The sequence below is a fragment of the Lepidochelys olivacea genome, assembly GCF_965140295.1.
Source record: "Lepidochelys olivacea isolate rLepOli2 genome assembly, chromosome: 1".
NCBI classification, from domain to species: Eukaryota; Metazoa; Chordata; order Testudines; family Cheloniidae; genus Lepidochelys; species Lepidochelys olivacea.
In genome coordinates, this window is record NC_140411.1 from 227,851,814 (window position 1) to 227,878,243 (window position 26,430).

General features: G+C 40.5%; 1 protein-coding gene across 2 annotated transcripts in view; it reads right to left on the bottom strand.

Moving 5' to 3' along the window:
* The window catches only part of FBLN1 (fibulin 1), a 104,517-nt gene that overhangs the window by 57,645 nt on the left and 20,442 nt on the right, over positions 1-26,430 (bottom strand). For both annotated transcript variants that reach the window (XM_084639030.1, XM_084639031.1), the window contains exons 3-9: positions 20,033-20,162; positions 11,697-11,865; positions 11,006-11,065; positions 6,535-6,636; positions 5,614-5,751; positions 3,533-3,670; positions 690-833 (exon numbers count right to left, since the gene is read on the bottom strand). In XM_084639030.1, the coding sequence (XP_084495156.1) occupies positions 690-833; positions 3,533-3,670; positions 5,614-5,751; positions 6,535-6,636; positions 11,006-11,065; positions 11,697-11,865; positions 20,033-20,162 (881 nt within the window). The remainder of the gene's footprint in view (positions 1-689; positions 834-3,532; positions 3,671-5,613; positions 5,752-6,534; positions 6,637-11,005; positions 11,066-11,696; positions 11,866-20,032; positions 20,163-26,430) is intronic.

Consider the following 26,430-nt stretch of genomic DNA (forward strand, 5'->3'; position numbering starts at 1 on the left):
AGCTACATTGAAGTTTTGAGAGAGGAACCAATGTAGGAAGACAACCTATTTAGAGGTATATACACTGACTGAGTAGCTCCTGGACTTCAATTCCTGGGTTTCAATTATTTGATTAAAATCCCATTACCACTATGGTGGGTCTCAAATGAAAAAGCGAAGATGACACTATGTAAGAACTGTGCAAAGTAATTTTTATATAGCACTGTAGATATATATTGGGGCAGATCCTCAACTGGTATAAAATTGTCACAACTTCACTGAAGAAGTCAACGGAGCTGTGACAATTTATAATCATTTAAAGATTTTAAAACCTGTTATGATGGTTTATGTTGGACATAAGTGGCTCAGAGGCCTCTTTCTGGTCTTCTGCACCAGAGTGAATAGCATCCTTGCTACACTATTTCAGTACATTCATACAAGTAGCAGACAATGCCATTCTGCATGGTCATTATCACACAAACTGCACAGAATATGGAGGTTCAGGAGTGATTTGAAGGAGGAGAGAGAGGGGTTGTTTGCAATCCATCGCTTGTAAGGGGAAGCAAGAAAAGAGAGTCAGGAGTAGGCTTTGGAAGTAGTTATGAGAATGGCTTTGGTTGAGTGCAGGGAACAGACAAGTTAGGTTAAAAAGTAGATGTGTGCACATGCATGTGTTCATTTAACAGTTTTACTCCATTTCTGTTACTCACCTACACATCTTGTTCCTTCTTCATTGAGATGATAACCTCGTCCACAGTTTGGTACATTTCTTTGGCAGGAATATGAGCCATCTGTGTTAATGCACATCTGTCCAACTGGGCATGGCATGCTAATGCTTAGGCACTCATTGATATCTACGATGACATACAAATTCAATTAAAGAAAACCGTTCTCAGTTTATAGACATTTTAAGGTAAGATACTGTCATTATACCCTTAAAAGCTTGGGAATCAGCCCTTGAGAGCAGACACACATTTGCACAATTTAGTATATCAAAGGGGGAGATTTGAAAAGACATAAAGGGCAGGTAATGCCCAAACAGTGAAAGTCAATGGGAGTTGGGTGCATAACTCCTATTTGTGCCTTTGGAAATCTCCCCAATATGCAGAAAATAAAAACATGAGCAAAGATGTAACCGACCACTTATGCACAGAGACTGAAGAGTAGAAGTGCTTATTTGCAAACTAGCCATCTCTCTGTCACCCATGTAATGCCGTACTATTCTCCACAAATGGGCATTTGCTCACTTTATGACAGGGAGGAGCATATATCATATACATTCACAAACATGTTATAAACTTAAGAGACCCTTAAAATGTAATTACATGAGACCAAAGCACCTCAGATTGCCATATCACCAGCTAAGCAGAGTAAGGACTTGCCAAGTATTTAAAGAGGAAATCTCCAAGGAAAGCCCAGCACATAGTGATGGCTGAAGTTAGAATTTCAGTAGTAGTCTAGTAATCAGTGCTACAGCATGCTGGTACAGGGGGCAGTGTGCTGTGTGAGAACAGGGAAATGGTATGAAGACCGGACAGCATGTGGGCATAGCACTTTCTATAAGTGTACAGCATCCTAGCCAAATTCCAATTCAGTTTAGATAATTGCCTGCCTAAAATTCCCCCTGTAGTTTCAGGCGAACACCTTCTTCACTCTGTATCCTACATTCTTATGTAGTGTTATGGTTTTATGGTTTACTGTCAAAGAGCTGATGGCTTCCATCCCAGAGTTAGTGTGGAATAGAGCAGAGTATCCACCTTAGGGCTGAATGACTCTGGATAGCCAGGGCAGGAGTGGGATTGGTGAATCTGTCCCAGAGTACGCTTTACCCCCCCCCATCCTTGTAGCTTATGCTGCTGAGCCATGCACCCACCTACCAGACCTCATTCCCTTGGACACAGAGCACCAGCAGACGCTTCAACCAGCTCTGAAGAGTGCAAGGAAAGTGTCCTACTTTGAAGCTGTGGGTTGGAAAGGTAGGAAAGTTCCTGTTCTCCTTCCTGCTCATCACAACACAGGGCAGCATTCGATGAATAGTTTTTGCAACCACCATGTGAAGTGTTCGGGGAATTCTTCAGGATGGACTGTGGAAGGCATTATAAGTGCCAGATTCACTGCTGGTGTAAACTGGTTTAGTACACTGAAGCCAACAGATCCACACCAATTTATACCAGCTGCGAATCTGTCCCCTATAAATGTCAGAGATTAGTCTTTAAGGGATAAGTTATCTGACCATACAGAACTGGCTTCATTTTATCAAGTGTAATTTTATACATGGATAATTTTGTTTTCAGCCTTGTGTTTTTCAAATGTCAGTTTTCAGCAAAGGAAGGGAGGTTGAAAGGAAAATGGAAAGTTGATCGCATGCTACCTAATTGGCAAATCCTGTTGCTCAGCAGATTTCACGAGTCCAAAACAGGCTATGCTGCTAAGGGAATTTAAAGTTAAGTTGGGACTTGAAGTACTACTATAATGAGAAGAGCGGATAGATTTGTAGGACACACCAGGCGAATCTATTTAAAGTCTGTTGAAAGCCAATTATTCTGAAATCTATAGAATTCTAGTTTGTCAGGTTAGATCCCACAAGTCCTAGAATGCAAAGTATTAATACCCTAAAACTTAACAGTTTTTATTCTGTCCTTCAAATTAAACTCCACTCCCATTATAATTGGCTCTAATTATCATTCCGACAGGTCGTTACATTCTTTTCCTGAGGTGGTAAAAATTCTGAAGGTAAAAAATTCTTTCCTCTGAATTATGGGAGCTGGCTTGGGAAAGCAATATCTGTTCTATGTAGCTGAACAAACCAGCAAAAGCGAATTCCATTGTAGAGGATACACTTATGCTAAAGTAATGCCAAGCATTGGACTTTCAGTTCTAAACAACGTTCTCGATGTCCACTGAAGGATGGACAAGAAGTAATGGTTTAATCTGCAGCAAGGGAGATTTAAGTCATATATTAGGAAAATCTGTCTAACTACAAGGGTAGTTAAACTCTGGAATAGGCTTCCAAAGGAGGTTGTGGAATCTCCACCATTGGAGGTTTTTAACAACAGGTTGGACAAACACCTTTCCAGAATGGTCTAGTTTACTTGGTCCCACCTCACTGCAGAGGGCTGGACTTGATCACTTCTCGAGATCCCTTCCAGCCCTACATGTCTATGGTTATTTAAAATCATTTGAATAAAGGGAGAGAAAGTATGTCAAAACGAATTAATATTTTTACAAATCCTATGTTAGACGCACATGATAAACAAAAAAAGACTTACATGCTTTTGAATATTTTACCCTAAGTGACTGGGTGTCTAAGTCTCATTGAAAGTCAACAGGTCTTAGATTTCTACTGCCTAAGTTTCTATTGAAAAATCAGACTTAGAATTCTAATTCCCTTATAATCAAATCCTACTTTTAATGGGAGCAGGAAGATGATGTAATATATAAAGATGAACATCAGCATTAGGATTGACGTGGGAGACTCAGACCTGAACCCGTACAGCAATAACTTGGCCTTTGCACAACTCTAAGAATTTATTTAAGTGATAATATGTCTTACCAATACAGTTGCCTAGCGCATCTTGTATAAACCCATTCATGCACTGTAGCTTGGGTCGGCAACGGAAAGATCCCGGAGTATTCTGACAGATAAAATCGGGGAGGCAGTTATGAGTACCAGTCTCACATTCGTCAATATCTGGTACATCACAAAAAAAAATAGTTAGTAAGAGTTTTACAGAAGTTTTTTTATTACACTTAAGACAGAAGACAGAGTTAAGAAACATAGGCCAAATTCATCCTGGGTGTAACTTCATTCATCATTTCTAAGTAGTTACACTGGAGATTAATTTGGTCCATTGTCTTTACCAGAATCTCACAGAAATAGGCAGCAGGCTGGTACTCTTTATCATCTTATTAAACAACCAAATGACTTGCAATATTTTCACAGAGTCTGAAGCAGTATTTTCTAAGGCCCTGATTCAACAAGGCACTCAGGAATGTGCTTAAATCCCACTGAAATCAATGAGAGTTAAGCATGTGCTTAAATGCTTTGCTGAATAAAGGCCTAAATCCTGAAGTCCTTAATTTTATTAAGTCCTTTCTCAGGAAAGCTCATCAGGCTTCATTCTCATTTTACACTAAGGCCCATCTACATCTTAAGGCTTAACATGAAATGAAGTGTAATTTATGCTCACTTTAAGGCCCTCTTCCACTGTCAGAGTGGTGTAGAAGATTCTGAGTGTAAATGAGAATTTAGATAATTGATTCTAAAAAGATCTTTGCCTATGTAAAAACAGAGTAAAGACTTCAGGTTTGAGCCTTATATTTGTCATGGGATAAAAATTCTTTGGAGCGATAAAAGATGTAGGTATTTTAGCAAATTTTTGTGGGAAAGTAGCTCAGTGGGAAAAAAAAATGAATGTAAATGTCATGAACATTGAAAATGTTTCCTGTAGGCTTAAAAACCCTTATAGAAAAGCCTTGTAGTATTTAATAGGGATAAAACTGATAGACTTTTGTAATAAGGCAAAAGTTTTCCATTTGATTTTACATGATGGTTAAAAACAATAAATGAAGGTTATCATTCTGTGTTAATTTTTTTTAAAACTTTATATTTTTTATCAACAACATATATGAACATTCCATGCAAGTATTAACAAATCTTATTCATAGCCTGTATTTGTTATCTTTGGTATAAATTTGTTATATTTGGTCAACCTCTTATCTTTATCCGTGTATTTATTTTATTCAAACTCCAAAAAATGATAACCAGACATTATAACATCTATTTAATCCTGATATAAAGTCTCTGTCATTTTTTCCATTGAAAAGGATTTCATATTTCCCCATGCCATTAATGTTGAAGGATCTGTCCTTTTTCAAGTATCAGCTATCATACATCTGGCTGCTAGGTATTTTCCTTAAGGGAAAACGTAATTTTTCAAAAGCTGTCAAAGCAATAGTAGAAATTTCTGTCCTGATAGTTAATATAATTCCAAGATGATAATTTGGGAACTCCTAGTAAGAGTTTCCAAAGCTATGTGAATAGGTAAGCACTGCCTAAAGGCTGACTCCCCTTATTCCTTTGGGAAAAGATTATTAATGCTTATAGGTGGAATTTTCCATGGCCTTAAAACTGCTCTCTCATTTAAGTCAATGGGAGTTTTACCTTTGACTTAAAAGGGAGCCAAGTTAGGTCAACTGAGCACTTTGAAAAAAAAACAAACACTAAATTTTTTTTTAAAATTAAATTGTAACACCCACTATCTATCAATCTCTATAATATAATCTTACCCAAAATTTAGGCCCAAGTAGCTGGCCTACATCCTTCAGGGGAGTGAAAATACTGTGCAAAAAATCATCAAGACCATTCTCAGCTGCAAATGGATTGTTTTCCAGTGGAAGCCAAGTCAAATTGGGTTTGCGGCTCATTTACATTTCCATGAAGAAAGCACCTCAGGCCGAAGCGTTAGATGCTCATATTAGACTATACAACACATCTGGTATGGAATTACAACTTACACATGTATTTAAAAAAAAACAAAAAAAAAACAAGACAATTTATTTAGCATTTTTGGGCATCATAAATGTTGGTAAACATCAATCTCATATATGCCCAATTTGCAGCCTGGGACATACCTTTGCAATGGTTGTCTTCAGTGAGTTCATAACCAGTCCCACAGCTCGTTTCACGCTGACAACGGAAGGATCCTGCTGTATTGACACAAGTTTGTCCAATCCCACAGTTGTGCATCCCAGTGATACACTCATTAGTATCTAGAAGTAACCAAAGTGGACAGAGAATTAAACAGTTCATATAAAAGACTTGAAATCCTTGTGAAGAGAAAGGGACAAGGGTCAGGCTTGGGGCAACTGAAACTTTGAACACCCACATGTGGGGTGCACTGTGAATTCCATATCCCACAAAAAAGTACTGCTCTTTTCTGTTCTCAATTTTTAGATACTCACTGTGTTTTCAACTATAAGGATTCAACAACTCAGGTCTAAGACATATTGTATTTTATATAAAAAGAAAAGGAGTACTTGTGGCATCTTAGAGACTAACCAATTTATTTGAGCATAAGTTTTCGTGAGCTACAGCTCACTTCATCGGTGAGCTATAGCTCACGAAAACTTATGCTCAAATAAATTGGTTAGTCTCTAAGGTGCCACAAGTACTCCTTTTCTTTTTGCGAACACAGACTAACACGGCTGTTACTCTGAAACCTGTATTTTATATAAATATTCATTTACTACTGCAAATGGAAAGGCATGCTTTTATTGCTATCTTCACTTACAACACCAGACTTGAGGTTTCTCCTCCTTCCTATCCATCTGCAAACCCTCCACCTGCCCCACTGAACTGGTCTCTTCCCAGCTCCTTACCTCTATTGTCCCCATGCTCAAACCCTACCTAACTCAGCCTTTCATTGTCCAATGTTTCCTTCCACTCCCAATATAAGTATGTCCTATTCTCTATCCTGAAAAAAAAAATCCACAAAAACCAAAACACTTTTACCTTTAAGCAACAAACAGAGGCAATCATATCATTTAGTTTACCTTCACAGGTGACACCATCAGACAGAAGCTGATACCCAACAAAGCAGGAGCAGACAACACTGGAGCCTGTGTCCCTACACTGCTGTGTGCAGGGACCACCTCCTAAAAACAGATGTGATTTTTTGAGAACAAAGTTCACAATTCAGTTCATCACACAAAACTGGAAAGATGTCAACTACTTAAACTTGAGTGCCCAGCAAAATACAGAATGTTTGACTAGTATACTCGAAGAATACACTAAGAAAAAATGGGAAATATGGAGGAATATTGAAAAAATATTCACACATCAGATTATTTTATCTTACAAAATTAGCAGAAAGAAACCAGCATTAAAAAAAGTCAACTTTAATCAACCAACATCACAAATATATCCTATTCAGAGTTCAGAAGGAAAGCTCAGATACCTCTGTGGGTAACCGTTGGCAAAACGTGACTTTTTAATATCAACTACTATCCCATAAGGAAGGCTAGAAGGGTCATAATAGTCAAATCAGACATTTGCCTAACATAAGTACCCTCAGACTGTGAAATGGACTCCCAGAGAATTGCTGGAAGTTCCATTGCCTGACACATTTGAACTCATCTTTGGAAAAAAGTGATAGAAATGATTCTTTACAGGCTTTCAAACTTGTTTATAGCATAGCCCTTAATAGAAAGGATGTCTAATGGATAACAACTCCCATTTGCAATTGGATAGACCAATTCCCCTCCGTCTGGCAAACGAATAACTTCCATCTGGCTACTACAGCAATTGCTTACATGGAAAAGCAATATTAGGAAAGTATAACATTAACACCTTTTAATGTGATTTATTATCCTGAGTCAAGGAGGAGAGCCAGCTTTTGCTTTGGCAGGATAATGGACCTGATGGCTCAACAGGTGTTTTCTGTTTCTAACACCTATGCAGTATAACAGCCAAACAGGCAATATGGTAAATCATCGCTTAACGGGCACAGTATCTGTGGCTACCTCTTATGGGATACAGATGCCCTGGACACTGAAACAGTACAGTTTCAAAACATTGTGTCCTACAGAAACACCTGCATAAACAAAGCATTTGTAGCACTGTCTCTACTACGATGTGCTGAAAGCTTATACTGGAATATCAGTCTATTAACTCAAACTTTTTTTAAATCCAAAATGTATTACTTTATTCAGAAATGTTTGCCAAAAATAAAACATCTCTGATGTTTTAAGCTTTTAGATACATGAAACACATGTGACAGGCAGTAAATCAAAATAAACAGATTATCCAAATCAAATATTCCGTCCAAGAGGCACCACGCACTTGCCACACAAAAAAAATCAATGCACAAGTCATTATTTATCTTTCTTTCATTTTCCTTCCAATTTTCATGTGGATTGTGCAGGTCAAACAGAAATTAGTTACGCCATTTCAGATCTAATCATCTCAACCATGAACAAGGATAGGAATAGAATACACATGTTCTTCAAGCTCTAAAAGTGGAATGCCTGATGCCACTGTGCTCGTTGTAACTTGTCTGGACATTTTCAAATAAAAGGTCAAATATGTTTGGAATCAATTTTGGTTCTCGATACAACTGAATAGACGGGAATGCTGTTCAATATCCATGTCAAACTACAAACCATTAAGATTGGAGGCTGGGATTTTCAAAGGGACCTAAGGAAGTTTGAAAATCCCAGTGAGTATTTCTAATATATCGTCACATTTTCAGTGGCTGTAAGTCAGCATAGCTCCACTGAAATCAGTAGACCTATGCTGATTAACAGCAGCCGAGGATCTAGCCCATCATTTAAAAAAAATATCTCCTTTGAAATTGTTTTTGTTAATGCGTTAGTATAATAAATGTTATGAACAAATAAAAGACAGCCCAGGCAAAGGGAAACAGCAGAAGATGTAAAATTCTCTACTTCTTAAGGGCAAAAATGCCTATTTCCCTACATGCCCACCCAGCAAACAAGGGAGTATAAGCTGTCCCGTTATTCCCCTTTGTGGGCTACCCATATCGCCTGCCAGAGCACCGGGGTCAGCACAAGTAACCTGGGTCTGCTACACACCCTCTCAGACAGGTAGGTAGAGATGGGCAATGGGCACAGCTGGTACAGAGGAGAAAGTTATTTGCATCTCATAAGGTGCTGGTACAGATTTCATCCCTGCTCTACCAGGAAAGAGAAACTGGTCTACTCCTGAGCAGTACAATATTGTGTTACCCAATACACAAGATTAGAAGGAAGTCGCAGTTTTAGCTCTAAAGTGGTTGGTCTAAGGTTTTTGTCTGACTTTTAAAAGAAAGCTATTTTTCCTCAGACCAGCAGACAAATAGCAAGAGGTAAAAAGTTATTTTTGCCATGATTAAATTGTAGCCTATATTTGAAATAAAAAGTTTTACAGTATAATTGACATTTCTGAGCCTACTACTGAGGACAGCTATCTTGTTGGAGAAAGTGACAATAATGGAGGGCCAAATTCTGCCTTTAGCCATGTGTGAATAACTCTCAGTGAGCTCACTGGGAGCTCTATAAAATAGATTTAAGATCCGCAAAGTATGCACTTCCATAAAACTCAGAGGGCATGTACAAAATTTAATACGTAAGACATTAAACTCCACAACTTTTAGAGATGACCCAACATCCACACAGCCAACCAACTCTGCCTCACCTCTCCCTCCCAGCTCCTTGGCAAATATGAAAAGAAGTAGGCCTTGAAATTTGGCGAGATTCTGAGCCTCAAAAGAGGACTTCCAGAATAAGGGCCAAACAAGTTCTTGCCTAAATGTTATTGGCAGTAGCACCTTACCCTTCCATAGGGAGGGGTCTAAAGTCTTCATCAAAACAGACCCACTATCTTCTCATCTGCATTCAATAGAGCCCACAAGCCAACTCACATCTTGACTGAAGCTCCCCGAGGATTTCCAAATTTGCTCATGCATGTAGTACTGAAGGACAGAATATGGCCCAGTGTATCAACCTAATCTTATAAGGGGCTTTTTACTACAAAGCCCTGAGCACTCAACTGCCCCTGAAGTTAAAAGGAGTTTATGTGCCTGTGACACTTGGTACCTCAAAACAGCATCCTGGAACCCCCATATTCACCACTGTCATATGATTATGATATATTTTGTACAATGCGTGCCTTGTGTGGTATCACTGAAAAAGTCTTGATCTGCTGAACCTTAATATCCTCTTGGATTGTGTGCATAACCATTGTATATGAAGTATTGCTATAGGTGTTATTGAAATATGTTGTGAGGTTGGGAAATGCCCACAGCCAGACTCTCCGTTGCAACAAAGGAGGACCCAGACAGCGTTAATGGCCCATCAAGAAGAATCAACTATCCTGGAGACTTCTCCAAGAAGGGCACATACACCACAGGGGCAGACTAACCCTTGCAACAGCAAGGATCTTTCTAGCAGCTGGAAGAAAGTATAAAAGAGTGGCAGTGACATCATCACTTGGCCTCTCTACCCTGCCATCTCAACACCTGGAAGAACACCTGGAAGACAGAGACTTTGAACTGGGGAAGATTGATCTCAGGCTGGAAAGGGAATCCAGCTTTTGTACTGAGAAATGGTTTGCTGCTTGTACCATCTATTAGGGTGAGACACTGTTTGATTCAAATCTTGCTTAAACTGTTTAAGTTAGCATTTAGACAGAGAATTTACTTTTATTTCTAAGGTAACCAACTCTGATTTCCATGCCTGCTACTTATAATCACTTAAAATCTTTCTGGTGTTAATAAATCTGTTTTATATTTTATCTAAAACAGTGTGTCTTTGGTTGAAGTGCTTGGTGAATCTCAGCTCAAATTACAAAGGCTAGCGTATGTTCGTTCCACATTGAGGGAGGGGCGAACTAAGTACTGAGCTTACACTTGTCAGGCTTCTGACCAGTGCAAGATGTTACAGTTCTGGTGTACAAGCCTGGGGAGCTGGGGTGGGGATTGGCTAACGCCTCCCAATTGATGGTTCATGAGTGGCTGGGAGATCATTCATTAACTAAACTGGGCGTGTCCCTGCATGTGGGTGGCTGTGTAAGTGCAGTACTGGTCAGAAGCTTGTAGCTTGACATTTGCATCACAATGTCAAGGACAACCCAGGCTGGTGGGTTTGGATGGCTCAGCAGTCCCATAGTCCAGGTTCTGCCCCAGGGACCCTGTCACAGTGCCTTAAAAAAAGTATTCATTTACTGGTCCCTCAGAGACGACAAATGAGTTCTCATCTTACTCGGACATTGGTTTAACAAATCCAAAAGGATCTCATATTTTGCAAGATTTTCCTTCCAATAATCAAAATAGCATTAAAAGAGGGTAGAAACAGCCTACCATTTCAGAGAGGATTCTCATGCCATTTGTATTGCGAATTGCTGGGCTAAGCAAAATGGTTTGGGTGAACCTTGGATTTAAGTTTGCTTAGTTTTTCACATTTACTGAAATGATTACACACACACACACACACAAAGTCACTACATAGGAACAGTCAGTTAACTCACCTCTGCAGCGGTCATGAAGGTAAGGATCCTCTTGGTCTACTTCCTCGTCAGAAATTTTAACTATTAAGAAGGTTAAGGAGACATTAGAAGGGAAAGCAGTTTTCCTCTCATAATAAAATGCTATCTACCTGGGAAAAGATGAGGAGCAAGTATCTGTGGGTACTTCTACCACAGGATAATACTGAAGAATTATTTATTCATTTTATAAACACACAAAATAGTTTTTATTTGACACTTGATTCAAACACACGTGCACACAGAGTATACTTGCCAAATGAATGATAGATCATAAGATAGCTTGTATAATTGCCGATTACACATGAACCAAGAGTTTCAAATAAGAGTTCCTAACATTAGGCTTCTACGTAAAAGTTTAACCTGATTTTCATCAAACGTGCTGAGCATCCTCAGCTTCCATTGACTTTGGTTGCAACTGAGCGTGCTTAGCAGTTATGACGGAAGTTAGGCTAACCTTATTTATTCATTTAGATTTTATTCTAAAAAGCAACTTCACATCTCAAGGTGCCCAGCCAAATCTCTGGCTGTTCTGGGCGTACATTTTAAAACAGCACAAGAAGAGTTGCAACATAAATTATCCAAAAGTACAAGCCCGTCTCCTTCCCTGCATCCTACTATGTCTTGAAGTTGTGCTCTGCTGTCTCAGCTTAATTTTAATGCTGGTATAATATACCTTGATCTTTGTTAGGAACATCGCTAATTGACCCTTCAGTGCCTTCTTGACCCTTGACACAGCAAGCTCTGAACACCTGCCCACACTGGTATCCTATCAGCTGGCTCTGCTCACAGCTCTGTCCTTGAACTTGGGCTGTCTTTCCCAGCAAGCAACAATAACAGCATTTCTGTCAAAACAAAGAACAGATAGTAAGTGAAATCCCAGCCCTAAAGAAATCAATGAGTTTCGCCACTGACTTCAATGGGGCCAGAATTTCACCCAGTGTGTTTATAGAAAACTGTCAGCCAAAGCTTTCAGACCCCGATGTTCAAAAGCCCTGCTGTGCTTAATTAGTTAGATCTCAGAACATTTGTATGGGTCTGGATCAGGCCCTCAAAAAGAAGATGGAAGCCAAACCCAGGCCCTTGATTCAATCCCCACTGTCCTTGATGGGAAGGCAAGAATGGTCCATGTACAACAGTTGTGGTGGGTTCCCCTCCCACAAATGAGCAGATCCAAATCTCCAGTTCTGACCACCACCAAACTGGGGGACTCCTCAAAACCCTGAATCACATTTTATGACTTGAGCTCCACTTCTAATTTAAAACAAATTTTATTTGTCACAGTGAGGATGAGGGGCATTGCTCAGTTTATAAATAAACTGCGCACCTGCCTGCCCTCCCAAACTTCCCCCAAATCCTCACTTTAAAAAAAAAGCACCTGGGCTTAAAATTAACAGACCATAAAGACATGAAAGATGACACTATTCTGTACAGACCAACCATGATTTAAAAGGTACTAAAAAGAAAAAAAATCCTTCATACTGGAGCCTAACATTTTTAACTTAATATTAATTACTTGTATTATGGTATCACCCAGATGCCTCAGCTGAGATTGGGGCCCTATTAGCCTAGGCACTATACAAGCACATGCTTCCTGTCCCAAAGAGTTTACAGTCTAAACAAACAAGAGACAAAGGATGAGGGGGAAACAGAGGCACAGAGAGGTAAAGCGATGCAGCAGGTCAGTGGTAGAAACGAGAACAAAGTCTGCAAGTCTCATCCAGTGTCCTAAATGCTGGTCCACACATCTCTACAGTAATTATTTAAGGATGTCACCTCTTAAGAACCCAGTCCTGAAATGGGATGTTAGTGCCCATTCCTTCTAGGCATGAGGGTGTGCACTGGAAGAACAGGGGCTTCAGAATCCATTGCAGAACAAAGGTTGATTCTGAACAAACGGCTGTGTTGATTTTGTTTTAGCCCGAGTTGAAAACACATTCCCAGATTGTTCCATTTTCTCCCCTGCTGCTATAAAGCTAGCGTGAAATTTGGTTCACTGAAACCAGCGTCTGCCTACTACTGCTATGAAGTAAAAGGCAGATTAAAATTTTTATTTTAGAAATTACTTTTATAATTGTTTTTTGTCTCAAAGGAAACAGCCTGCAGCATTTAAAAAAGTTAAAAACACAGCTGGAACATAAAATAACTACTCATTACGGAAGTTAATGACCTAAATTCCTTGTATCAGTTCAAGAAGCCATTTCCAACAAAAAGCTAAGAACAGTACACTTCTCCCAACACCTCTGAGATACGTGCCTGCCCGCCTTCTCTACTTACCCATATAAATAACTGTGCACGTGTTTTCTCTTCTGTACTGTAATGAAGAATTCCTTTACAGCCTGGAGCAGCACGAGGATAAAATAAAGAGATCAGCTTTTCCTTTTCCCCCCCTCACACTCTTTAGCTTTAGAAGAGCAAGCTAGTCATAAGCATTGTAACTTGTACTTCATCTTTTTATGGCAAATGTCCTGGCCTCATTCTAAACACATCCCATATATTTCCATCTTTTTTTCTGGATAACTTTAGGCATAAGGAGTTGTTGAAATTTCTGATGAGTCTCAGCATTTGTTACAGGTTCACTCCATTTAATACCTTGTATCATGGATGCCATCTCCATGGATGCTCCAGTCCCAGAGCACCCAAGGGAAAAAAAACCCCAAAAAGTGGATGCTCAGCACCCACCGGCAGGCACCTCCTCCACTCCCTCCCACCACCTCCTGCCTGCGGAGGATCAGCTGTTCAGTAGCGGGCAGGAGACATTGTGGGGGGAGAGGAGGGAAGGAGTGGGGGCAGGAAGAGTCGGAGCAAGGGTGGGGCTGGGTGATGTGTCAGGGGCACATGGTGGCCGTGTGGTGGGCTGGCAGCTGCCTGAGAGAGCTTGTCTGGGGAGGAGGCGGCTTCCACTCCCCACCCAGGCTCGGGTGCCAGGGACTGGGGGTGAGTGAGTCGGAGCCCCTCTCCCACCTGGCATATTTCCAGCTCACTCAGCTGCCGTCCCCGGCAGCCGAGCCAGCAGGGGGAGCGGAAGCTGCCTCCTCCCCAGCCAGGCTCTCTCAGGCAGCTGCCAGGCTGCCTAGCAGTGACTGGGAGGGGCTGGTGTTAGAAGCAGCTCCCTCCCACTATGGAGGGCAGCGGAATGTACCGTGGTGGCCAGGAACAGCGGGAGGACAGAGCATCCCCCCTGCAGGTAATATGGGGCGGAGAGAGTGCGGTGGCCCCGGGCTGAGTGCAGGGGGCAGGATGGCGGGAGGGACACATGTGACCTCCCCTTTAGATCGTGCTCCCCCCCCCCCCCAGTATGGGGAGGCTCGAGTCGTCTATGGTGGGGCGCCTTCAGGGGAGGAGGCAGAACAGGGTAGGAGCAAATAAGAAACTTGGCGCCTTTGCCTTGTATTTTCCTGAAGTATTTGCTTTCAAAAGCATTTAGACCTCTGTCTATATTTGGTGGATTTCCAGCCTTCACATCCATATGTTAAGGTGCAAATTATATTTAAATTGAAGATTCACAGTTTAGTCTTTAAATTGTAGATTTTTTAGGACCAAATGTCTTGTTGAAGTTGGTGATTGCAGCTGCCACCATGCCAATTCATGACATTATTTCCTTATGGAGATTCTCATTCATTTTCATGTCACTGCCAAGTTATGTGAATTGGCTCACCCCTTGCATTCCTTTACATTCAGTAGTAAATTTTTGTGTTGGGAGTTGCTGGGGTTCTCATTAGATTTGTTTCATATTTGATTAATCCCACCTTTCTTGCAATGCTGAACAATCTTTCAGTTTTTGTTTGCATGTTGGTTGAGCAAAATCTAAATCTTCTAGTATGCTGTTGCTAAACTACGTGATGCCTGTGCTATATCCATCTACACTTTTTCTCATAATGAAATCAATGGCAATCCAAACAGGAGAGGGAAGAGAATGCTCCCTTGTTTGGTGTCAGCGTTTATGTTAAACCATTTGCTCATGCCTGTGTTTAACTGTGCATTCTGCGCCTTGCTAGAAAGCTTTGATGTTATGTTTTTTGTTGGTATTCCTTAATTCTTCAAGATTTCCAGTGTCAAGCATGATGGAGGCTGTCAAGTGCTTTCTTAAAATCTATTAAATTTATTATAAAAGTGTTTTTTCCCCATTTGATGCACTCTTCAAAGAGTATCCTTAGGATAAAAATCTGGTTGACTCCTGATCTTCCAAATCAAAATCCAGATTGCCTTCCATTAGTTTTGCCTGATCTGCTTCCTTTATTCTGCTTAAGATGGTACTACAGAAGACTGTCACTGAAAGAAGTGTAACATCTCACCAGTTATTGCAGTTGCTTCAAATCAATCATAGAAATCTAAGACTGGAAGGGCCTCAGTTTAGTCCATCCCTGCATGATGAAGCAGGATTAGGTATAGCTTGACCATCTAGGTTACCTTTCTTTGGAATTTTGACTTGAATGCCATTTTCCCACTGTCCCAGAGGCTATTCCTGGTCCCATGCTTTGTTGAAAAGTTTGGTGATTTTATTGATAGTCTCATCACAAGCTTTCAACATTTCCCCCATGACTGTCTTCACTTGCAAGGTTTCCCCTGTTTCAACTTTTTAACGCATCATTCACTTCGGTTTTAATGTTAGATGTTACAATGTCTATTTCTGGGTGTTTAATGTCTTTGTCAAAGTCAATAGTTTCTTGTGGCATTGTTCTATTTAGCACTCCTTAAAAGTATTCTGCCTATCGCTCTCTTTCTGTTACTAGGGTCTTTCCTTGTTTACCTTAACAGGCCTCCAACTGGTGTAAACTTGCTAGTTAGAATCTTGCTGAGCTGACAGAAGTGTTTTATTATTATCTCTTTTATCAACCACTTCAACTTCTTTGGTGATGTTATCCATGTATTTCCTCTTGCCCCTTTTTGTGCTGCATTTTACAGCATTATCCTTTGTTTTATAGAGCTTTTGCTGCTTCTTTTTCAGGAAGAGTTGACAATAGCTTTGGCTTGCTTCCTTTCCTTAGAAGAGCAATTTACACAAGTATTCTACTTCATGCTTCATCTCTTATGTACATAATTTGACCATATTACAGTAGAATCCCTATTTTACTAACTAATTTGGGATTGAGGAGTTCATAAAATTGAACATCTCAATATTCCATTATTAGATGTTGTTCATCTAAAGTACAGTGCACTGCTTCACTTTCTTCTTGGCCTTCAAACCACTACAAAGCAATTTCAAATGCACTCAAGGCATCAGAATGTGAAGTGATGACAATTTGTTCTACATCAATATCATTTTTGTAGTTTGATTCCCTTCTACCTCTCCATATCATGAAAAAAATGGTTTATATAACCGCTTGTCATTCCTAAAATTAGTATTTGTAAAAACCAAGATTCTATTGCATTTTGTTTGACCTGCAGGAATGATTGTACCATGGAGAACTGAAAAACGTCATTAAAAAAGAAAGACAGACATTTCCAGCAGCTGCTACAACAGGTTCTCTCGCTAAGACCAGAAGATAGCTTGCCATTCCAGCTCTAAGTTACTTCAGGATCACTGTTCATTCTAAGAGGAAAATGCTTTAAAATTTAAATATTGAGACCTTAATTTCAGATATGCACATATTTCCAAACGAAGGTGTCTGGGTAGGGGCAGGGAATAACTTCACTATTATTCAGAATGACTCTTTAGCCATATTGCCACTACCATCATGACACCTGCACACTAACAGAATTATCCAATCTAAAGAACAGAAGTCTCGAAGATTAACAATAAATGCAGTACTTCTAGGTCAAATATCACCATGTCAATTCTTGCTTATTTTGTTTGGCTGGTTTACAATTTTTTTAAATTAAATTTAGTACTGATGGAAGATGCTGGACTGAGGCGGAGATCTTCCACTCAATTAAAGAAGAAGTACAGGTGAAAATAAAAGATGGTCTTGTGGTTACAGCACAAGACTGGGAGCCTGGAGACCTGGTTCTGCTCTTGGCTCTGCCACATACCTCACTTGTGACTTTGTCCTAATCATTTATCCTCTCTATGTCTCAGTCCATCTATCCATCCATAAAATGGAGATAACTCACAGAGGCCAGTGAGGCTAATTTAATTAGTGTTCATAAAACACTCTAGGGTCCTCAAATTCAAGGCACTAAATAAGTATAATCTGAAGAAGATGAAACGTGCCAGTACAAACTTTCCCATACTATTTTGTCCAAGTGCTTCCATCCTATTTTGAAGTAAGCTTGAACATCTATTTGTTTGAAAGTGAAGTTCAGACTCTCTGTCTGTTCAGTTCTTGATCTCTTTGAAGACACTGCCTATAAGGGTGCCAACTGTGCCAGAGACTTGTTGTAATGTGGACAACCCCTAGGAACTGGGTTGAGACTACCTCTTCATTTAATGTAGAGTGCAAAATAACCATCCAATTGTAATACTCCCAGTCACTGCCTCTAGGTCATTCTTAAGCACGTGATCCAGCTACCAACCTGGGTCATAGGTGCGCATGATCTCATGAACAATCAAGTTGTCACACACCTTAATTTCTCATGGAAAGGAGTAAATAAATATAGGAAGACAAACATGCATACCATATACTTGCTTCAAAATTAGAGACCTATCCAGTAATAGCCTGGTAGACAGAGGTAATGAGCATCCGAAGCCTCCCACTGACTTCAGTGGGAAGTCAGAGGTGCTCAGCACCTTTGAAAATCAGGCCATACACATATATACATTTTCAATTCAGCCCATAGTTACAAGTCTGTAGTTTTAAAATATTTCTTAGTATGACTAGGAATCACCTGATAGTGCTTAGCCAATAAAACCACTGAATTAACTAAACATTATAATACCTCCATGTTATTTATATCATTAGTTAAATATAAAACAGTTGAATAGCAAATGCTGCATTAATGATGTTTTTGTAGGTTCCTCTACAAGAGGTCTCATCTACTGAAGTACACACTTCTGTCAGCAGTCAAAAAATAGACTGGACAAAATAAGAATCCAGTGGAAATTTTCACAACTTCTGAAGATGTGAACAAAGATACAAATTATGTCCAGCAGTTCAGAATAAAAAAAATGATGTATTCAATAATATAGACAAATAAAAGCTTCTGTAGAAAATGGGAGAATAAGGGCTAAATACTATCCCTTTGGGAGAGAGAAAGTGCTATGATTTGGGCAGACCTCAGAGCATTTTAAGGACTATCAAAATTTCTACGATATTCTCCCCTTTAATTTGTGGATCTAGCTTTCGGAAACACTTGCTGATCTGTACTTTTCATTACAGCCCTGTTTTCACATGTTCATAATTCTTCAAAACATTTACCTCCAGGGCTGAAATTTGTCATGCTTAATCTCTCTCTGATGGTGAATTTTTTAAACACTTTGCGTAAAACTCCTTCAGCCATTACTGAGTTGTGAACAAAGAATGGGGGGTGGGGGGAGAGAGGCATCTGTCACTGTAAAAAAAATCCCTGATTTTTTTTTAAAACCAGAACTATGTCAAAAATGGCTGACGGGTAAAAGGTGCCTTCGATGTACTCTGCTTGTTTAGTCAAAAAAAAATTACTTTGATTTTACAAAAAACATTTGAAGGTTGCACAGTGAGCAAGTTCAGAGTAATTTTGTTGGGTTAGGAGCATTTTAAAAGTGGATATAATGCACATGCAGATCAGATTTTAAACTTCTTAAAAATTGGTTAAGATATGGCTAAGACTTCTGATTGGTTTTAAGCTGCTTCCTCCACTTAAAGGGAGGTAAAAAACTGCCTCTCCACAAAAAATGAATGAATGAATAAATAAATAAATCACATGCTCAAGAAACAAGTGGCTGGGAGGAAAAAAAGGAGTAGGAGGGCTCAGCAGAGGGTAGTAGGCACTTATGCTGCTGTCATCAGGGGTGAGGGTGGAGGGCGTCACTGCACCCCCACTCCATACATGCGCTCACGCCCAGTCCCAGTCCAGGAGGTTTAGTCTTTTATAACAAGATTTAAAACAAAACAAACAGAACAGTCTTAAATCAATATGTGGCCCTACATTTAAGGGCCACCCCTCCAGGGTCTCTGGCTCTTCAGCTCCTGGCAACTTCCGAGCATCTGCCAGCTCGGCTCCCACCTTGGAGCAGCAGCCACAGGCTTGCTTCCCTGAGTCCCTGCCCACCCCTTGTTCCACGGACTCAACAAAGGAGTTAGGTCCACTTCATGTGGCCTGTGCTGCCCAGGGCTCAGCCTGCCTCAGGCCTTCCTCCCCCTAGCTGCCTACTAGCAGCCTTTTATAGGCTCAGGAGCAACCCAGCCCTCTTAAATTAGCTGGACTGGGCTCACCGGCTTTTGGTACAGGAGAGCTGGGTTCAGTTGATCCACAGGGACAAGCTACCCTGTGACAACTGCCTAATGAATGTTTAAACTATACTTTAATTTATGTACACATGCTTTGCTACCACAGACATGGAAGACAAAACAAATCTGTAGATCCGCCCTTATTTGCGGAAGCCATCAACAGCACCATAAACACCTCAGTGTAACAAAATACTGACAACCCATGAGGTGTTGTTACTGCCTGCAGTAAGACCTGCATCCCCCTGGCCCCTGATTCCACCTCCCTCAGCTCCTGGATCTCACTTCTTCCCACAGCGAAGGAGAAAAAAAAGGGGGGCAGGCAGCTCAGAGGGCAGCAGAGGCCATGTTGTTGAGGGCATGAGAAAAAGTGGTGACTGGACCCAGAGCAAGTCCATGCTGTGAAGCAAGCCAGAGCTGGTGGCTAGGGTCATCTCCCACTGGTGAAAACCCTCTTTAGAGAACACTTGTAGTAGTTACAGGAGAGGGTTCATTTTGAAGAAAGAATGAAACTAGATTGTAAACAGGGTAGTGGCAACTAGTCAATCCAAGGTGTCCAAGATAAGCATTTTCATCCTGGGTACAGAATGATGAAGACACTTACTTGTCCTCAAAATCCTGGAGATGCTTCAGTTTAAGAGTAAATCAAACTCATGTTAGCTATAATAAACAACAACAACAGTTAACAGCTGTTCTGAAGTCTCACCTTAGTGAATTTGGCTTCACAAGTGGAAATATCATGTGAATCACATTCTTCATGTTCATTGGCAATGTTAATGCCAATGGAACAGTAGTGTTCCTCCAGCTTATTACTGCAGCACTGCTCCTGGACTATGCTGGCAATTCAAATGAAGTGACAGCAGAAGGAAAAAAAAAAAAAGCATGCTTAGAACAAAAGTAATGATGCACCAATTAGTATTTGTACCGAGTTTCAGTGGGAAAAGGTTTACTTGGAACAAACATCTTAGTTTTAAAAAAAGCCGCTAAAAAGAATCTTTAGGTACAATCAGAACGAATGTCTATGAGATACTAAGTGTGTCCATCAGTGGACTATCACGTAATGGTGGCCTGCAAAGCTTTTCAAGTTTGTTCACTTTTTCAACTCTGAGACACATGGTCCATAAATGCTTTATTTACATTTATCACAACCCTGTTTATATAATTTTGTAAATCAAAATAGTTCCTTCAACTCCTTCCCATGGATAAAACTGAGTAAGGACAAACTTCTCCCTCTCCCGACATCACTGATATTTGCATGCCAAGCACATCCAAACAGCTTCCTCCCCTTTACACATTGCTACATCATCTTGAAGAATGCTGTTACCTTGTTTAGGTTAAAGCAGTCACATTGCTGCAACCCAGTATAGAGTGGGGAAGAGGGGAAATTTCACAGACTAGGAACAGATCAGTTTACATCAATTAATTAATATATTCATGAGTTGATTGTGATGTTACTATCTGACAGAAGACAAAGTTACATAAGATGCTGAAGACAAAAGAGCATCCAAAGGGCAAATTTAGACTGTAAAACTTTTCTTTATTTATATGTAATACGGGAAGTTAAAAAAGTATTCTCTTACATAGGTGCCGACACGGAAAAAAAATTAGTGGGTGCTTAGCACCCACTGGCAGCCAGCTCCCCCCACCCCCCCAATAACCTCCCATCCACCAGCAGCCTTGCTGATCAACTCCTCCCCCTCCCTCCCAGTACCTCCCGCCCACCGCATGCAGGAGGCGCTAGGGGTGGGGGGGTGAGGGAGGAGCGGGGACAGGGCACGCTCAGGGGAGGGGGCAGAACTAGGTGGGAAGAGGGGGTGGCAGCGAAGCTGGGGTAGGAAGAGGCAGGGCGGGGCCTGGAGCAGAGCAGGGGATTGAGCACCCTTGGGCTGGAGGAAGCCGGCACCTGTGTCTTCTTACATATAAGGGGATGAAAGAAAAAGGTCAGAAAAAGCACTGCAGGTCACCTTTAAAGATATTTATTTAGAAATATATATTTTGCATCCATCAACAAGTCACCTGAGTCCCTTACATCTATTAAAAATCTTAGACGATAAAAGATTTACCCTCATTGTTAACTGTAAAAAGCACTCTATTTTTTTTTTTTAAATTAACTGATTACAGTACTAGAGTAGGTCAGTAAAATGTTTGCAGGCATAATTTAGAAGCACCCACAATTCTGAAAAGGAATTCAGAAACAACATCCTGTGTCTACACTATTTGCTATTTGCTACACAACACCTGTGTCTACACTATTTGCAATTGTGATGATGGGGCTAGGCCATCCAACATATTTTCGGAAGGAAGAGATTAACTCCTTAGGCAAGTAGCATATATGTGATCCTCTCCATTTAGTACAGCTCTGGGCAGACTGATGATACTCAAAGCTGCTGGACTAAATTCATAACGAATCAATTTTGTTTATTTATTTAGCTATATAAAGGTCTCATCTTACAATGTTCACTTAGGCAAAACACCCACAAGATTTCAAAGTATTATTAGTATACAAATTGGCCAATGTAAATGAATCAGTATTAGTTATTCTCCTGTTTAAAATGTTTCTCTCATCCATTCATTAAGATTAACAGGTTTCAGAGTAGCAGCCGTGTTCGTCTGTGTTCGCAAAAAGAAAAGGAGTACTTGTGGCACCTTAGAGACTAACAAATTTATTTGAGCATAAGCTTTCGTACAGCTCACGAAAGCTTATGCTCAAATAAATTTGTTAGTCTCTAAGGTGCCACAAGTACTCCTTTTCTTTTTAAGATGTAACAGTCAGCCACTCAGTGACCAGCAACAATACCATACCACTTAGGTGACTTTAAACTGATGGGCTCACTCCTCAGTCCAGGAAAGCGTAAGTGCCATACTTAAGTCTGTTTCAGGCCCTTGCCTCAGGGCCCAATTTATTGGCTGCAGTCCCCAGGTGCTTTTCCTCTTGCTTCTCCCAGCCCCCAGAAAGAGGGCAAGGTCTTTTTTTAAATCCTCTGCTGAGCCACGTGATAGGCCCTTAACTCTTTTCTGGCCATTTCCTCCTGCAACAGCGACCAGCCACAAAACAGGCCTGACTCAAAGCCCACTGAAGTCAATGGAGTCTTTTCATTGATTTCAATGGGCTTTTTGATCAGGCCCAGTAGCAACAGTGAACAGTGAAATCCAATCATTCAGAGTCTGAAAATTGTTTGTCCAAACTATTTGGTGAGTATTTATAAATGACAGTTGCAGAGAAGGATAATCAGGATCAGTTCAAAAACAAATCATTATAAAAGAGGGGCTAAATTCATAATTGGAGGTAGGCAGAGACTGGTAGTTCCTTTTTATGGAGCATGTGACTTTGTTTCAACATGAGACAGACTCACAAATTTCAAAATTCTCTGGGAAAGGAGACTATCATTTTCTGCCAAAAACTCTACTGGGAGGCCCAGCTCTGGGGCAGTATACTTGGCAGCCTGTCCCGCAGCCAGTGACCCTGAAAGCTCAGGGAGCCTGGGTGCTGGGAAGCCAAGTATTTGCAAGTTAGGAGCCAGGACCCCCAGAGCTTCCAAACTCCTGGCTGTCTATCAACCTGCCAGGTGGGTGAGTTTCTGGTGGAATTTTGTCTAAATTGAATAATCTTCACAAAGTATTTCACAATGAACTGGCAAATTCTGACAAAAAATGTTTTTTGTCTATTTTTTCCCCCACCAGTTTTATTCATACTAAGCAGTTCAACTAACTTTAAATGTAACTAGGAATTAAAATTCAATAGAATGGAAATAGTTGAATAAAAATACTATTTGTTATTTATGAGGCAAATTCTCATCCCAAAGCCCAACCAAAGCAGCTGGGCTCAGTGCTGTAGAGAAGGCTGTACAGGTGGCTGTAAAATAGCTATACATCTCCTCTACAAAGGCAACATCAGAATGAGCCCTTATGCAATGGTGGATGAAGACCATTGGAAAGTCTTCACGGTGCTGATCCTCTGACTTCAACTTAGTCTGCCTATGCCTCATCCTCTCCCACTTTCTGTGCACTACCACTCAGAGAGAGAGAGAGAGAGAGAGAGATCACCTATGGGAGGTCTTCACACTATATAGGAAAGTCAATAGATCTTTAGACTTTTGGGGCTGAGACTGTCTCTTCTTATGTCTATACAATACCCAGCCCCTATGAGCAAAACCTGCAAATACTCCATATTCAGCACTCTTATTGATTCAATAGCATATGGATGGCTTACAAGATCAGGCCTGAAAAATTAAGATAAACAGTTTTCCGTTATTCTTTAGATGAATTGAGCACACTACTTCAACCAACCACCAAAATAGTCACCTCTTCAACTTCATCAGAAATGTTCTGTTTTTCAGTAATCACATTGTACGAGAACATTGTGAAGTTCAATTTATAGTTTTGTTGTACATGCTGAAATTTCACTAGGATCCCAAACCTTAAATGTGGAAATCCTACGAGTACATAGCTACAGAATTGACTTTCACTGAGGATATATCAGAGTCACATAAATGTTCTGATCTCTGATTTATGGTGGATTTTATCACATTTCATCGATGTATCACCAATGAAACAAACTTATGTTTTAGACTTTTTTTAAAAACTGTATTTTTGAGACAGATATTTCAGAAAACATGAAATAAACTTTTTAATAACTCATTAATCAGAATATAATCAATTAAAGGGCAACAGTTGTTTAACCCTGAAATCCCTCTTTATCCTTATGCACACAGACAAATTTGCTGAAAATGTAAAGTAATTTGGGGAGTAGATTTAGATAAATTTCAACAATATTTAGAACAGCACATAACACCCAACTCATGAAAGCCTAAACAGCTGAAAAACCTTAAATTAGTTAAGTAAGTACTGGACGTTAGATTAATAGATCTGTGAGGAACCAGAGTCATGTGGTTTTACTTTATGTTAAAATTTAACCTGCTTACTGATTTTCACAGAACAACTTTATAGTGAAAAACTTGCAGGTTCGTTTACTAAACAGCTATACCCCCAGAATCCTTTCATCTTCTTTATTATCCTCCCCAGAGGGTGCACTCTTAAACCAGCATGGATTTTCTAATTACCTCTGGTGAGCTCTTATTTCCTTTCATTTCTTTCCATAAAAGCATTAACATTTAACACTGGTCATAATACAATTTCTTCATTTGGTGCCAGTCTAGTTTAACCCAGGAAAAAAAAACCCTCATTACCTTGCTCCCCTCTCCCTTGACTTATTAGTGTGCCTTGAAACCACTTTTGTGTTATTCATGTGAAGAATTGGAGGTTTTATCTTTGAGTCAATCATTAAGACTAGAATTAAAATGATTCCGCTCAAAGAAGTGCTTTGCAGAGACAAGCTATGTTCTCAAATTAAACAGACTTTTGAAACAAAAACATTTCTCTGGCTTTAGTCCTTCTGTCATCCCTCTTATCAGTTCAAAGACTATTGTGTAACATGCATGATTGTAGAAAGATTGGTATATATGTTGAATAAAAATTATTACAGGTCTTGCTCTGTACATTCATAATGTAAAATGTCTCAGCAACAAGAGTGTAATGATGAGGTGGAATGACCTCATTCTGGCACAAAGGGGGTTAACTCACCATGTTGGGCTCAGTTAACCCTGCCCCTTCCCCCTTGCAGGAAGTGTGGTGGCCAGGCAGGAAGCATAAGAGTAGAGCCCTGCAGCTCAGTTGCAGCCAGACCAAGGAAGGATCCAGATGTCCTTCCCAGGGAGCCAAACTGCCAAGAGAGCCCATGACTGGCTGTGATGCCCAGTGATGACTCCCCTAAGCCAGCCTGGAGAGAAGGCCAGCCACTGCCTCAGACGATGGAGAGACTCAATGAGGAAGTGGAGAGTGAGCCAACAACAATGATAGGAAGTAGCCCAGGGAACCGAGACATTGACTCAGCTGTGTTGCTAAGAGGCAAGGCAGCGACCCCACAGTTCCCCGCCAACCTTGTTGTGGGATCACCCTTCGCTTCTAGGGCCCTGAGCTGGGACCTGGTGGCGCAGGGTGGGCTTGGGCCCCCACTACCCTGCACTCACAGCTGGATGAGCCACAGACTGCTTGCATGTTCAGCCCTAACCGAGAAGGCCTGACCCATTAACTGCTTATTTTCTTAGCCCTCAGGGAAGAGGCCGGAGCCACAGATGGCTTTCAGCTTTTAGCCTAAAGCCAGAAGGCCTGATCCACTGGCTGTTCATCTCCTCTGCACCCCACCTCACCCTTAATCAAGGAGACCTGAGCTACCATTTGCTTAGTGACTCGGCTGCAAGCCAGGACACCTGATAGGCCAACCCACTGTGAACACCGATTCCATGCTGCCACCAAAAAGGGTGCCCCAGAGAGATACATGCTTCTTGATCACCTGTCCAAAAAAATATATATTAGAGATGGACCCAAACCTAAACCCTAGATCCAAACAGCATCAAACTTCATCAATTTTGATCCAGACCTGAACTTAGTGGCTTGGGATCATCTGCTTATTAAGAAAGATGTTTTATGAACGTTAAAAGGAAAACTATGATCATACCATTTATTAGAGAGAGAAAATCTTGATGGCATGGTGGGATATAAATGTTTTATCAGCCTGAGTTTGGGATGGGTACATTACTCACAAGATAGGAAGCCATGAGTGAATTACACCGGTCACCCCAAATGAGTACTGAAAATCTTTACAGCATGGCACACGATCATGCATTCTGAATATACCACATGTTAATGAAAAACTAGCCAAGGAATTTTTTTTTTAGAGTTTTAAACATTTCTTTGAGACTTGCTTTTTTAAAATCCTTTAGACTCCAACGCCACAAGCCTGAGGGGCCCTGAGTTTCATGAGCAGGCACAGAAGAAAAGTTAAAACATGGAACATCTTCAAAAATGACCCAAAACGTTCTAAACATAAAAAAGTGTCACGACTTTAAAGTATGACATGTCAGACCCTTCCAGTACTAGAATGATATAAAATTATAAAGTTTTATATAAAATAGTTAGGCATCTGATGTGCTGTGACCACTACCCATCATGCTGACTTCTTTGTGTTTCATTGTTCCCTTGTGTTCTTCAGTCTGTATCTACCTGTTGTCTCTTGTCTTATATTGTAAGCTCTTTGGGGCAGGGACT